The sequence below is a fragment of the Conger conger genome, chromosome 10 (genome assembly GCF_963514075.1).
Source record: "Conger conger chromosome 10, fConCon1.1, whole genome shotgun sequence".
NCBI lineage: Eukaryota > Metazoa > Chordata > Actinopteri > Anguilliformes > Congridae > Conger > Conger conger.
In genome coordinates this window covers 3,137,505-3,152,500 of record NC_083769.1, presented here as the reverse complement: position 1 = coordinate 3,152,500, position 14,996 = coordinate 3,137,505, and the positions used below count along the sequence as shown (strand labels likewise).

Sequence of the window (14,996 nt, the reverse complement as noted above, 5' to 3'; positions counted from 1 at the left end):
TGGGTGTGATGGGGTTTGTTTAAGGTGTGGGTGTGATGGGGTTGTCTGAGGTGTGGCTGTGATGGGGTTTGTTTAAGGTGTGGGTGTGATGGGGTTTGTCTGAGGTGTGGCTGTGATGGGGTTGTCTGAGATGGGGGTGTGATGGGGTTTGTCTGAGATGGGGGTGTGATGGGGTTTGTCTGAGATGGGGGTGTGATGGGGGGTGTCTGAGATGGGGGTATGATGGGGTTTGTCTGAGATGGGGGTGTGATGGGGTTTGTCTGAGATGGGGGTGTGATGGGGTTTGTCTGAGATGGGGGTGTGATGGGGGGTGTCTGAGATGGGGGTGTGATGGGGGGTGTCTGAGATGGGGGTGTGATGGGGGGTGTCTGAGATGGGGGTGTGATGGGGGTTTGTCTGAGATGGGGGCGGGTAACAGGAGGAGTGGGGTTCAAATGTGTGCAGTCAAGAGTCATCAAAAAAATGAGTCACTGGATTTATTTCATACAATTATGGACAGTGCTTTAATGTATTATTATTATTATTATTATTATTATTATTATTATTATTATCATTATTATTATTATTATTGTTATCATGGGTCCACAATAGTTTGTGTTCTGTTTTTTACTACAAAATTTTATCAGGGAAAACAATTCCCGCTCTGGTGAAAAGTCTTCAAATTGTGTGAAATTGCGATGTTTTAGAACATGGAACGAATTCACCTTCAAACTTCTGAACCACATATGACCAAAAGTGTTAGGTTCCTCTGTCACAAGGAACAAATAATATTATTGGTCAATAAAATCTGCTTGATAATACTTTCCGCAATTTAACATTTCCTGAAAAACACACAAAAAAAAACATATTTTCATGAACTGTGCATCCGATTGATGTCATATTTTGTGTGCACCAGTTCGTGTGTTGAAGCAAAGATGGATACCACAGAAAATGGCTGAATGCATGCCCATTCGGGCATGTCCATTTAAAATCATTTTATTTCATGCCATTCGGCCTTGAAACTGACTCGAAGTTCTGAACAATGCAAAACTGGAGTCAATAGCTACCCACAGTCAGTGCTACCCACTGCACCATCCCTGCCACCCTCTTTTTGCCAAGATTCATGTTAGAATTGTAGGTACATTTATGCATGTAAGTTTTGAGTCATATGCATAAACGGATGCTCCAATAAGCAAAAATGCATTTTGGCTAATAACAGGTGATATGTTTGCTTAAAAAAAATAATTCTCATGTCTGGTGATACCATGAGAGGTCCCAAGGCCGAGCCATGGTAACGTTTCATGTCAACTTAATTGATGCAGCCGGATTTTATTGAAAGGTTAAAAAAATAGAATTCACAGGCCACAAAGTTGGCACCAATGATATTTGGACGAAGCCTCACAAAGGTTATCAGATGGATTTTTGATTTTCTAAATAATTTAAACAGGAAATGAGGGCTTATCTCAGCAATGCTTTAATGTGTTGATACCAAACTTGGTCTTTGGGCTCAGGATACCTTTTGGTGTCTTTGACGACTGGGAGGCGCTAGAATAAGCAAAAACAACTTTTGCTTCGTAAGTGTTGATGTGTTTCCCTTTATACAAGTGATTCTTGAGTGAGGTGATACTTCGGGAGATCCCAAAGGTGAGATATGCCATAGATAATCTTGGGACCAAGCTTAACAAAAACATTAATCCAATTACAGCGAAATCAAAGGCAAAAGTCCCAAACAGGACATGAGTGAACATCTCAGTTACACCCAATCTTTGGTCAATTGACATAAAACTTGCAATCAGTGCTTACAGTCACAGTTTTAACATAATCCAATCAAGTTGCCATGGCGACTCTGTCCTGCTGGACTGCATGGCCACTTTCAACCCTGCTTGCAGCTTGAATTGTTATTATTCTTCCAATAACAGTTGAAGTCAGATACACTTAATACATTGTGTACAACCACTGTCGAGAATTGTATTAGTATATCCAATGACTCATTCTTTTTGAGTGTGGTATGGGTGTGAGCTAGGCTGAAGAATGTCCACTTTGTTGCTAAATGCCCATAATGTAATGTAATGTAACATGGGTCAAATATGTAATTGTTTTGTATTCAAATACTCTTCTACATTTTACTGAGCTTGTCTGGTGTATTGGAACCTATGCAATCCTATGTGTGGGGTATAAGCAAGACCAAGGGATGGGGCTGCATGCTATATCGAATCAGAATCTTCTGAAGCGTAATAAGAACTGCCACCATGGGGTGTATAGACAACCTTTCGTCTTTTTTTCTTCTGTACTCATACCCAAAGCATTAGGAAACAACCAAGCATAAGAGGCCATGTCATATGCTTCTGGGGGAAAAAACTTCATATATATTTGTGGATTAGACAGCTGTGAGGTTGTATAGCTTCATCCAGACTGCATCATATATGTGACCCGTTCTATCATAATCATAGTCAGTCTTAAATCACAACGGTTTTAGGCTTTCATCTTCATTTTGTAGAACAATATCTTGGCTTTCATAATCTGCACATCTTAAAGTCAAATTCAGAGTAAAAATATAGTTTTTAAGCTTCTAAATGCAAGATCGCCGTTACAGCTAGCCAGCTTGTCACCATTCACAAACAACCACATCACACCACAAAAATATAGTTTTAAAGGGTTTATACTTAACATAACAAGTTATAGCCCCCAAGTTTTGTTAGCCCAGTGTCGGTAGGCTCCCAGCCTCATGTAGCTCCTGTGACAACACTTTGAATGTTTTGGGGTCAATACGACTGATTTTGATAGAGCAGGTCACACGATTAAAGAAAAAACAGATGAAAGGATATGCCCATGGTCGTTATTCTTATCACGCTTGAAAGGATTGTTATGTGGTCATGTGATTCTTCCTATTATGCTTATAAAAATGGTGATTCCATGTAGCCGTACCGCGTCGGTGCGTGACCAGGGCTCTCTGCTGCCCCCTAGGTCCCGGATGCCATCCGGAAATGCCAGCGGGCAGGTATCACAGTGCGCATGGTGACAGGGGACAACATCAACACGGCCCGCGCCATCGCAGCCAAGTGCGGCATCATACAGCCGGGAGACGACTTCCTGTGTCTGGAGGGGAAGGACTTCAACCGACGCATCAGGAACGAGAAAGGAGAGGTGTGTTCCAGAAACGAGCCTGTGATACAACGACAGCCTGTGAACTACTTCACACAAGCATAATCCAATTTAAAATCAATTTTCAATTTTCAAATGTCCAGGCCAAAATCAATGGAAAGTAGATTTTGTGCCTGTTAGAAAGTTGTGTTTAATGTCTTAATAAAGTGTGTGACCCTCCCTGGCAGATCGAACAGGAGCAGATCGATAAGATCTGGCCCAAACTGCGAGTCCTGGCTCGATCCTCCCCGACAGACAAACATACCCTGGTGAAAGGTGAGTCATGTGACGTGATCACAGCCAATGGCCAGCACTGCAGGTGTGTGTGTGGGTGTGTGCTCAGATAACACTATGTGTCGGTGTGTGTGTGCTACAGGTGTGAGTGTGTGCTGCAGGTTTGTGTGTGCTCAGGTGTGTGTGTGTACAGGTGTGTGCTCAGGTGTGAGTGTGCTACAGGTGTGTGTGCTCAGGTGTGTGTGTGCTACAGGTGTGTGTGTGCTCAGGTGCGTGCACTACAGGTGTGTGTATAAAGGTATGTGTACAGGTGTGTGTGTGCTACAGGTGTGTGTGCTACTGGTGTGAGAGTGCTCAGGCGTGTGTGTGCTACAGCTGTGTGTGCTGCAGGTTTGTGTGTGTTCAGGTGTGTGTGTGCTACATGTATGTGTGCTCAGGTGTGTGTGTATTACAGGTGTGTGTGTGCTACATGTATGTGTGCTCAGGTGTGTGTGTGCTACAGGTGTGTGTGCTCAGGTGTGTGTGTGATACATGTATATGTGCTCAGGTGTGAGTGTATTACAGGTGTGTGTGTGCTACATGTATGTGTGCTCAGGTGTGTGTGTGCTACAGGTGTGTGTGCTCAGGTGTGTGTGTGATACATGTATGTGTGCTCAGGTGTGAGTGTATTACAGGTGTGTGTGTGCTACATGTATGTGGGCTCAGATGTGTGTGTAATACAGGTGTGTGTGTGCTCAGGTGTGTGTGTGTTACAGGTGTGAGTGTGCTGCAGGTGTGTGTGTGTGTGTGTGTGATACAGGTGTGCATGTGTGTGATACAGGTGTGAGTGTGCTACTGGTGTGTGTGTGATACAGGTGTGAGTGTGTTACAGTTGTGTGTGTGTGCTACAGGTGTGTACTCAGATGTGAGTGTGCTACAGGTGTGAGTGTGCTGCAGGTGTGTGTGCTCAGGTGTGTCTGCTACAGGTGAGTGTGCTACAGGTGTGTGTGTGTTACAGGTGTGAGTGTGTTACAGGTGTGAATGTGCTACAGGTGCGTGTGTGTGCTACAGGTGTGCTACAGGTGTGAATGTGCTACAGGTGCGTGTGTGTGCTACAGGTGTGCTACAGGTGTGAGTGTGCTACAGGTGCGTGTGTGTGATACAGGTGTGCTACAGGTGTGAGTGTGCTGCAGGTGCGTGTGTGTGCTCAGGTGTGAGTGTGCTACTGCTGTGAGTGTGCTGCAGGTGTGTGTGATACAGGTGTGTGTGCGCTACAGGTGTGCTACTGGTGTGAGTGTGCTGCAGGTGCGTGTGTGTGATACAGGTGTGTGTGCGCTACAGGTGTGCTACAGGTGTGAGTGTGCTGCAGGTGCGTGTGTGTGATACAGGTGTGAGTGTGCTGCAGGTGTGTGTGATACAGGTGTGTGTGCGCTACAGGTGTGCTACAGGTGTGAGTGTGCTGCAGGTGCGTGTGTGTGATACAGGTGTGAGTGTGCTGCAGGTGTGTGTGATACAGGCGTGTGTGTGCTACAGGTGTGAGTATGCTGCAGGTGCGTGTGTGTGATACAGGTGTGAGTGTGCTGCAGGTGTGTGTGATACAGGTGTGTGTGTGCTACAGGTGTGAGTATGCTGCAGGTGCGTGTGTGTGATACAGGTGTGAGTGTGCTGCAGGTGTGTGTGATACAGGTGTGTGTGTGCTCAGATGTGAGTGTGATACAGGTGTGAGTGTGTTACAGGTGTGTGTGCACTCAGGTGTGTGTGCTCAGGTGTGAGTTTGGGCTGAGTTAGCACTGTGATTGGTTTTGCAGGCATCATCGACAGCACCATCGTGGAGCAGAGACAGGTGGTGGCAGTGACAGGAGACGGCACTAACGATGGGCCGGCGCTGAAGAAGGCCGACGTTGGCTTTGCCATGGTGAGGACCACTACTACTTCTCCTAATAAAACCAAGCCTGTGATTCATTCATATTAATAGTTTACGTCACTACGTCATAGTGTAATTAATGTTTTTACTTAATGTTAACATTTCCATGCTAACAGTGCAATTGACACTAACACTGTAATTACAAATTATTAATACCTTAATTAGTACTAATAACCACATTGATGATGTGACGAGGACAAAGATGATGATGATGATTTCAGTATTAGTGATGGTTGTAATTACTGTGGTGCCAACATGCAAGTGTCAATAGATAAACATTGCACTGTACTCCCTATGTGCCTGATTGAAAGTAGAAATTGAATGATTAAATGAGATGGCTGCTGCAATCAATTGAAATGATTGTCTCACTTGCGGCTCAAAATGGTACATCCTAGACTCCTGGGTGATGAATGGGTAACATACATGCGGGATTTGAGTGGAGTGAAGGTGATGAATGGGTTACATACATGCGGGATTTGAGTGGAGTGAATGTGATGAATTGGTAACATACATGCGGGATTTGAGAAGCTAGTGGAGGTGGAGTGAAGGTGATGGATGATGATGATGATGACGGTGACGGAGATATGAAGGGCGGTAATGAAGATGATGATGATGATGATGGCGAAGAAGAGGTGATTATTTGTTTGTTCTTTACAGGGCATCGCAGGCACAGATGTAGCGAAGGAGGCGTCTGACATCATCCTGACGGACGACAACTTCAGCAGCATCGTGAAGGCGGTGATGTGGGGGAGGAACGTGTACGACAGCATCTCCAAGTTCCTGCAGTTCCAGCTCACCGTCAACGTGGTGGCTGTGATCGTGGCCTTCACTGGAGCCTGCATCACCCAGGTACCCCTTACATACCCGTGTGATGGTGTCCTCTGGGCTGTGTGTGTCCGTGTGGCGACTCCTCTTCCCTGGGCTGTGCAGATGAGGTCGTATAGTGTATGTATAGTGTTGATAGCGTGTGTATAGTTCATGTATAGTGTGTATTGTGTGTATAAATGTGTGTCTGTGTACTCTCTGAAGATTGTATCGATGCTGTGGGCATATCGAGTGTACATAGTGTATGTTTTGTGTGTGTGTACAGTCGTATGCAAAAATGTGGGCACCCCTGGTAAAAAGCCTTTTACAATTACTATCTGAACAGAAGTGAACCTGACCTCTAAATGGAGCAAAGCTAAACATGACACATTTCTTCCAAACAAATTTTTTTACAGTTTGGGAATTCTGACAGTTAGTACTTTGTAACTCCTCCTCGGACAACTTGTAAATGCGTCCTGTAGCCAGCTGAGAGTCTTTCAATTCTTTCTTTCTTCCTGGCAAACCACCTCTCGCTCAGAAATATTATTTGGCCTCCTTGCAGGTACAGCATGTTTGAGAGCTCGCCAAAGATTTTCAATAATAATCAAGTCTGGGGACTGTGATGTCAATAATAATCAAGTCTGGGGACATTCCAAAACCTTCAACCGTCTTTCCTGGAGGTACTTCATGGTTGATTTTGAAGTATTTCTTCAATGTCTGGACTGACCTTCGAACATTAGTCTCTAGAATTTCGTAATATTTGGTGGAATCCATTCTTCTTTCCAGTCGCACAATATTTCCTGTGCCCCCAGCTGCCATACAACAGCAAAGCATAATGGATCTACCTCCATGCTTAACAGTTGGCAAGATGTTCTTCTCTACAAAGGCTTCACCCTTTCCTCTCCAAAAGATACCTGGTAGCCAAAAGGTTCAATTTTGGTTTTGTCAGTCCTAAGCACTTTGTTCCAAAAGGCTTCAGGCTTCTCAATGTTTTCTCTTGTGTACTTCAGACGCTTAATTTTGTGTTGAGGTTTGTCTTGTGAATAGCTAGACCTGTGCCTGCCATTTTTTACAACTCTTCTGCAGTGATGTGTCAGTTCTTCTGAGCATTTCTCACCAGGTCTCCGGCCATTCTATCTGAACATTCACTCTTCCAGACCCTGCCTTGGCTTAAGTTGTTCCATTTATCTTCCATTTTCTAATGTTTCTGACAGTGGAAGTAGGCAGTTTAAAACATAGAGAGAATTTGTTGTAGCCTTCTCCTTCTGGGTGGAAATGAACCATCTTCATTCTGATATCCGACAACTGTTTAGAGCAGGGGTGTCAAACTGAGAAAATTCCCAGGGGGCCGCAGTGTCTGCGGGTTTTTGTGATTTCCTTTCAATCAGCTGCCAATTAAGGCCAATTAAGGCCTTGAGAACAAGGCGTGTGGATACTTTAACCAATCAACGACTTGAATGAACCCAGAACACCCCAAAAACCAGCAGACACTACGGCCCTCCAGGACTGGAGTTTGACACCTGTGGTACTATTAATACTAGACAGAACAGCCACTGCAGTTGGATACTTTAGAAGGCATGGAGTGACTTCAGAGTAAAAAGTCCAGGCCTGGAATTATACTCACCTGACTCACTGAAGCCCTAACGAGTAATCACCTGGGTCTGGGCCTTAATCCAAAAGGGTTCCCTAACTTTTGTACAGGGCCCTTTTCCTTTTATATTATTTATAAACAGTAAAAATTTAAAGAAAAAGTAATCTTGCTTTAAAATTTGCAGAAAGGTCTCATGTTTAACTCAATCACTTTATTAGGTACACCTGTACACCAGCTCATTAATGCAATTATATAATCAGCCTATCGTGTAGTAGCAACTCAATGCATAAAAGCATGCAGACATGGTGAAAACATTGTTCAGAATGTGATCTAAGTGACATTGGCCATGAAATGATTATTGGTATATATATAGTGGCTTCAGAAAGTATTCAGACCCCTTCACTTTTTGCACACTTTATTGTGTTGCACATTTAATTCTAAATGGATAAAATCTCAATTTGCCTATCACGCCATACTCAATAATCCATAATGACAAAGTGAAAACAAAAATCAAAAACTGAAATCTCTTATTTACGTAAGTATTCAGACCCTTTGCTGTGGGACTCCAAATTGTGGTCAGGTGCATCCTGTTTGCTTTTAGTATCCTTGAGATGTGTCTAGAAATTGATTTGAGTCAGGGGCATTGCCAATGTTTGAATACATTTGGGGCTGAGCCAAAGTCATTTGGGGCTGAATGTTTATCAGTCTGTATGTATAAATATAATAAACAATGAGCCTGATGACAACAGTAGATTGGATTGAAAGACTTACTTATATAACCATTTAAGCAGTATGTGACTTTTCTCCTAATTATGTTACCAAATGTTATCATATATACTTTTCACTATATGTATGAAATATATGCATACATCAAATAATACTAGAAATATTCCTTAAGTTCTTACAAACAACACAGTTTATAAGATTGTTTCATGAATATGAGAAATGTGTAAAAGGAACTTCCAGATGAAGATTTTAAGAAGGGGAAATTCTTTGGGAAGTCTGTATAATGCAATGGGTGCATACACAGCCACCTAGTGGGTGGACAAAAAACTATTTACCTATTTATATTTTTACTATATTGTTTTTCTTAACCAAATGTTTTAACAACTGTAAAATGTAGGCTATATAATCTCAAAGAATCTCATAGATTGCCCATCAAACTAATTGAGAGATATCTACTTAATGTAGTAGCTAAGTTGATATTGGTATTTAGTGCTTACACAATCCACAGCAGTGGTTCACAAGGGCCACCATTTTCATGGTCAGTCATGTTTTGCGTTTAAGTTGGCGTCTTGTGCCTGGAAAGCTTGGAGGTCGGCAGTTAGGAGTTCAATGGCTCGTGGAGAAACCGCACATGGCTGCCATAGTCTCAGACAGCCCGCCCACGGTTACACTCTCATTGGCTGTCCGCAATGTCAATCACAGGAGTGTGGATGAAATCGGTGCTTATGTTTGTATCAGTCAGTCGGGAAACAGCTCTGCACGCAGCGAGAACACTCTAAAAGATTTGGGGCTAGTCTAAAAAGATTCCTAGCTGAAGCCCCAGAAGCCTGATTGGAGGCCACCTGGAGCAGTGAGTTCATTGGATGTCGTTTAGAAAGGCACACACCTGTGCATAAAGGTCCCTGAAAGCTTCTAGAGACTTACCCAAGAAAGCTGCTGCCAAAGAGGCTTCTACAAAGCTCTGAATTAAGGATTTCAGTTTTGGGTTTTTAAAATTATATTTGAAAAATGTAATAATAACAATGTTTTCACTCTATCATCATGGGTTATTGAGTATAGAATGAAGGGCAAAAGTGGCAAAAATGATGGGAAATCTACAACACAATTAAGTGTGAATACCTTCTGAAGCTAGTGTATACACTGTAAATGACTCTCCTCTGAAGGTGGTGCAGATGCTCTGGGTGAATAGTGTGTATAGTGTATAGTGTAACGTCTCTGTCTCTGTAGGACTCTCCTCTGAAGGCAGTGCAGATGCTCTGGGTGTATAGTGTGTATAGTGAATAGTGTGTATAGTGTATATTATAATGTCTCTCTCTGTAGGACTCTCCTCTGAAGGCAGTGCAGATGCTCTGGGTGAATAGTGTGTATAATGTATATTATAATGTCTCTCTCTGTAGGACTCTCCTCTGAAGGCAGTGCAGATGCTCTGGGTGTATAGTGTGTATAGTGTATATTATAATGTCTCTCTCTGTAGGACTCTCCTCTGAAGGTGGTGCAGATGCTCTGGGTGTATAGTGTGTATATTGAATAGTGTGTATAGTGTATATTATAATGTCTCTCTCTGTAGGACTCTCCTCTGAAGGCAGTGCAGATGCTCTGGGTGTATAGTGTGTATTATGTGTATAGTGTATAGTGTATATTATAATGTCTCTCTCTGTAGGACTCTCCTCTGAAGGCGGTGCAGATGCTCTGGGTGAATAGTGTGTATAGTGTGTATAGTGTATAGTGTAATGTCTCTCTTTGTAGGACTCTCCTCTGAAGGCAGTGCAGATGCTCTGGGTGTATAGTGTGTATAGTGTATAGTGTGTATATTATAATGTCTCTCTCTGTAGGACTCTCCTCTGAAGGCAGTGCAGATGCTCTGGGTGAATAGTGTGTATAGTGTATAGTGTAATGTCTCTCTCTGTAGGACTCTCCTCTGAAGGCAGTGCAGATGCTCTGGGTGTATAGTGTGTATAGTGTATAGTGTAACGTCTCTCTCTGTAGGACTCTCCTCTGAAGGCGGTGCAGATGCTCTGGGTGAATAGTGTGTATAGTGTGTATAGTGTATAGTGTAATGTCTCTCTCTGTAGGACTCTCCTCTGAAGGCGGTGCAGATGCTCTGGGTGAATAGTGTGTATAGTGTGTATAGTGTATAGTGTAACGTCTCTGTCTCTGTAGGACTCTCCTCTGAAGGCAGTGCAGATGCTCTGGGTGTATAGTGTGTATAGTGAATAGTGTGTATAGTGTATATTATAATGTCTCTCTCTGTAGGACTCTCCTCTGAAGGCAGTGCAGATGCTCTGGGTGTATAGTGTGTATAGTGTATATTATAATGTCTCTCTCTGTAGGACTCTCCTCTGAAGGCAGTGCAGATGCTCTGGGTGTATAGTGTGTATTATGTGTATAGTGTATAGTGTATATTATAATGTCTCTCTCTGTAGGACTCTCCTCTGAAGGCGGTGCAGATGCTCTGGGTGAATAGTGTGTATAGTGTGTATAGTGTATAGTGTAATGTCTCTCTTTGTAGGACTCTCCTCTGAAGGCAGTGCAGATGCTCTGGGTGTATAGTGTGTATAGTGTATAGTGTGTATATTATAATGTCTCTCTCTGTAGGACTCTCCTCTGAAGGCAGTGCAGATGCTCTGGGTGAATAGTGTGTATAGTGTATAGTGTAATGTCTCTCTCTGTAGGACTCTCCTCTGAAGGCAGTGCAGATGCTCTGGGTGTATAGTGTGTATAGTGTGTATAGTGTATAGTGTAATGTCTCTCTCTGTAGGACTCTCCTCTGAAGGTGGTGCATATGCTCTGGGTGTATAGTGTGTATAGTGTATAGTGTGTATAGTGTATATTATAATGTCTCTCTCTGTAGGACTCTCCTCTGAAGGCGGTGCAGATGCTCTGGGTGTATAGTGTGTATAGTGTATAGTGTGTATAGTGTATATTATAATGTCTCTCTCTGTAGGACTCTCCTCTGAAGGCAGTGCAGATGCTCTGTGTGTATAGTGTGTATAGTGTATAGTGTGTATATTATAATGTCTCTCTCTCTGTCTCTGTAGGACTCTCCTCTGAAGGCAGTGCAGATGCTCTGGGTGAACCTGATCATGGACACCTTCGCCTCTCTGGCTCTGGCCACGGAGCCGCCCACGGAGGCCCTGCTGCTGAGGAAGCCCTACGGCCGCAACAATCCCCTCATCTCCCTCACCATGATGAAGAACATCCTGGGCCACGCCGTGTACCAGCTCATCATCATCTTCACGCTGCTGTTCGTGGGTACGCTGCCGGGCGGAGGAGGAAGGGCTTCACTGTAAAAAAACACTAAATATAAGTCAGTCTTAGTGTAACGGGTGAGAAATTGCCTGAGTCCGAGGTGGGTTTGAACCCCGGCCCCTCACTCGTCAAAAGTATTTGTTGAACGAACACGTTAGCAGTCAGCTAAAGAGGCTCTTGCCCCTAGCCCTGGGCATTGTTGCGGGAACCTGCTATGAGCCTTTCCTTTCACTGAACATCACGCTTACTAGCTAACCCCACTACATTAGTCTATCTTAGTCTTGCATTTTTACTTAAAATCTTATTTCTATAACTTTTTTGTGAAATGAGCCAAAATAAATGGCAATGCAGTAAGAAAGTTTGACTCATTTCAAGATTTGCAGTCAGGTGAGAAAATTTCACTTGTCAAGCGACAGTAACTTAAAACAAGCTAATATTTTCTACTTGATAGAAGAAAAATAAGATCTTAAAGGATAATGTTTTAGCTGTAAACTTGTTTGTATGCCTACTTTATAGTGAAACATATAAACAAGGTGTGTTCTGCTGCATGTAGATTTTGAAAAAAGCAATCTGCAGTGCACCCTGGCCCCACCCGAATCATGACATCACCATACCCGATGTCATATGTAGATTTCAATCAGATATCCAGTTGGAAAATTGTTGATGCCCACAAATTTGTCAGTTTAATGTAACGGCTTGTTTTCAAAGTTGGCAAGACAGATCAATACGAAACGGAGCACTGCCGGCACCTGATTGGTTAGGGAATACTTAATGCAAATGAGATGGGCACACCTACTCCACCCACCCCAGAACACATTTTTTCAATTGTGTTCAGAGACAGGCTGAAGCAGTGAGTGCAATTACTCTTTAAGTCTTATTAGAAGACTGAAAACACTTAAGACAAGTTTCAATACTTTTTTTTCCCTGTGGGGTGGAAGAGGCGGGGTGTTCTCACTGACAGGCTGTTTGACTGACAGGGTGTTTGACTGACAGTCTGTTTGACTGACAGGGTGTTTGACTGACAGGCTGCTTGACTGACAGGGTGTTTGACTGACAGTCTGTTTGACTGACATGCTGTTTGACTGACAGGGTGTTTGACTGACAGGCTGTTTGACTGACAGTCTGTTTGACTGACAGGCTGTTTGACTGACAGGGTGTTTGAATGACAGGCTGTTTGACTGACAGGCTGTTTATTCTCTCCTCCTCCCTCTCTCACCTCCCCTATCTGTCCCTCTCTCCGCGGCAGGGGAGAAGATCTTCGACATTGACTGTGGGCGCAATGCCCCTCTCCACTCCCCGCCCTCAGAGCACTATACCATCATCTTCAACACCTTCGTCCTCATGCAACTCTTCAACGAGATCAATGCCCGCAAGATCCACGGCGAACGCAACGTCTTCGACGGAATCTTCGCCAACCCCATCTTCTGTTCCATCGTGCTGGGGACACTTATTGTGCAGGTGAGGCTGTGTGGAAACTGCTCCAGTCCAGAACTGGATAATTGTGTGTAAAATGTCATCCGCTTGACTGATAGGCCTGAAGACCACTCAAAACCTGTGGTTTTCAGGAGAGCAGACATTTTTGCCAGACCTAGATCAAACAGTAATTGTTTCAAATACTTTTCTGTGTTCGATAGGTCTTGCCTCGTGCAATTGAGCTAACCCAAAAGGCAGGGTTTGCACTTGAGTATTTCATAGGTTCCAATACACCAGACAAGCTCAGTAAAGCGCAGAAAAGTATCTGAATCCAAAACAATTGCGTATTTGACCAGTCTGCTCCAGTCTACCCCTGATTGATTTAAAAAAAAAGAAAATAATAATAAATCTACATTAAAAAAGCTTAATTTAGTGTAACCTTTTGCTTCACTGTAAAATTATATAGTCACCTGCCAGATCTAGTTATGATGTATAATTTTACAGTAAGGCTACTACAGCTGAGTGAATACTGTAAGCTTGTCACAGTCCATCCTTCGGTTGGCTTTCTTCATGTGTGCGCAGTCTAAGAGCTCTGAAAGCAGTTCTGTCTGATGCATTTCCTGTTGGCTGGGACTAGAGTTGAGGGGGAGGGTGTGGATCAGGTTTATACTGTATCTATGCTTGAGTTTTTAATGCAGTTTGTATCGTTGTGCATCGTGACCCAAATACATCTAACAGGGACCCACTAAAGCTACGGATCTAATCAGGATTCCAATAATAACATGTATTACTTTTCTCCAGTTTTTAATGCCAGATATGATGTTGCAGACTGTTAGATTTAGAATCGTACCTGCCATTACCTTCTTCATCTCTCTCTCTTCCTCGCCCCTCCCTCCCTCTCTCTTTGATTCTGAGTAGATTGTGATTGTCCAGTGGGGGGGGAAGCCGTTCAGCTGTGCCCCCCTCAGTGTGGAGCAGTGGCTCTGGTGTTTGTTTGTGGCTGTGGGAGAGCTGCTGTGGGGACAGGTAAGAAAAGTGCTAACGTAGCATAGCCGCTCCTTCAGAAAGAGCATCATCGCTAACGTAGCATAGCCGCTCCTTCAGAATGAGCATCATCGCTAACGTAGCATAGCCGCTCCTTCAGAACGGGCATCATCGCTAACATAGCATAGCTACTCTGCCAGTTACTCTGCCCCCCCCCCACACACACACACACATACTGCTCTCCCCTTGGCAACAGGTGATCTCCACAGTACCTACCAGCCACCTGAAATGCCTGAAGGAGGCGGGGCATGGGCCGGGACCAGACGTGATGACGGACGAGGAGCTGGCAGAAGACGAGGAGGAGATCGACCACGCTGAGAGAGAGCTGCGCCGTGGCCAGATCCTCTGGTTCAGGGGCCTCAACCGCATCCAGACGCAGGTACGGTCTGACCAGGCTCCCGTGCCATCCCACATATTCTAACTGTACTTCTGCAGCTCTGCCCATGCAGTGGCCAAACTCTGGGTCCTCCACAGCCATAGCTCCGCAGAGATATAGACAACCCTTTCCCAGGTCTGTTCTGTTACTGTCTCAGATTCTACACTGTACCTCACGTTTGATCTTTGCCCCCATAGGGGGTAATTACCTTTGGGTTCTTTACTCTGTACCCTCAATTTCTGCCAGTTTATCTGTTCCCATCTCCCCCAACCCTATATTTCTGTGACAATTCTTATCTCTCTCTCTCTCTCTCTCTCTCTACCCCTCTCTTTCTGTCTGTCACTCTCTATGAGACATCACAGGGAGGAACTAAACAGCCAATGACTCTTACACTATACATGGTACACTATTTAGTGAAGCTTTATAAAGCCTGTGCCATTACTACTTTATAAAGCATCCACAAGCAAACCCAAAAGCTCAGAAATGCACACAAAATTTTAATGAATAAATCACTTATGCATGCTTTATAAAGTAGG

At 43.9% G+C, this 14,996-nt stretch overlaps 1 protein-coding gene across 3 annotated transcripts in view; it reads left to right on the top strand.

Moving 5' to 3' along the window:
- The window catches only part of LOC133139455 (plasma membrane calcium-transporting ATPase 3), a 73,547-nt gene that overhangs the window by 43,896 nt on the left and 14,655 nt on the right, over positions 1-14,996 (top strand). For all 3 annotated transcript variants that reach the window (XM_061259011.1, XM_061259013.1, XM_061259012.1), the window contains exons 13-20: positions 2,944-3,123; positions 3,309-3,396; positions 5,142-5,248; positions 5,915-6,106; positions 11,417-11,630; positions 12,874-13,085; positions 13,959-14,066; positions 14,281-14,463. In XM_061259011.1, coding sequence (XP_061114995.1) covers positions 2,944-3,123; positions 3,309-3,396; positions 5,142-5,248; positions 5,915-6,106; positions 11,417-11,630; positions 12,874-13,085; positions 13,959-14,066; positions 14,281-14,463 — 1,284 coding nt within the window. The remainder of the gene's footprint in view (positions 1-2,943; positions 3,124-3,308; positions 3,397-5,141; positions 5,249-5,914; positions 6,107-11,416; positions 11,631-12,873; positions 13,086-13,958; positions 14,067-14,280; positions 14,464-14,996) is intronic.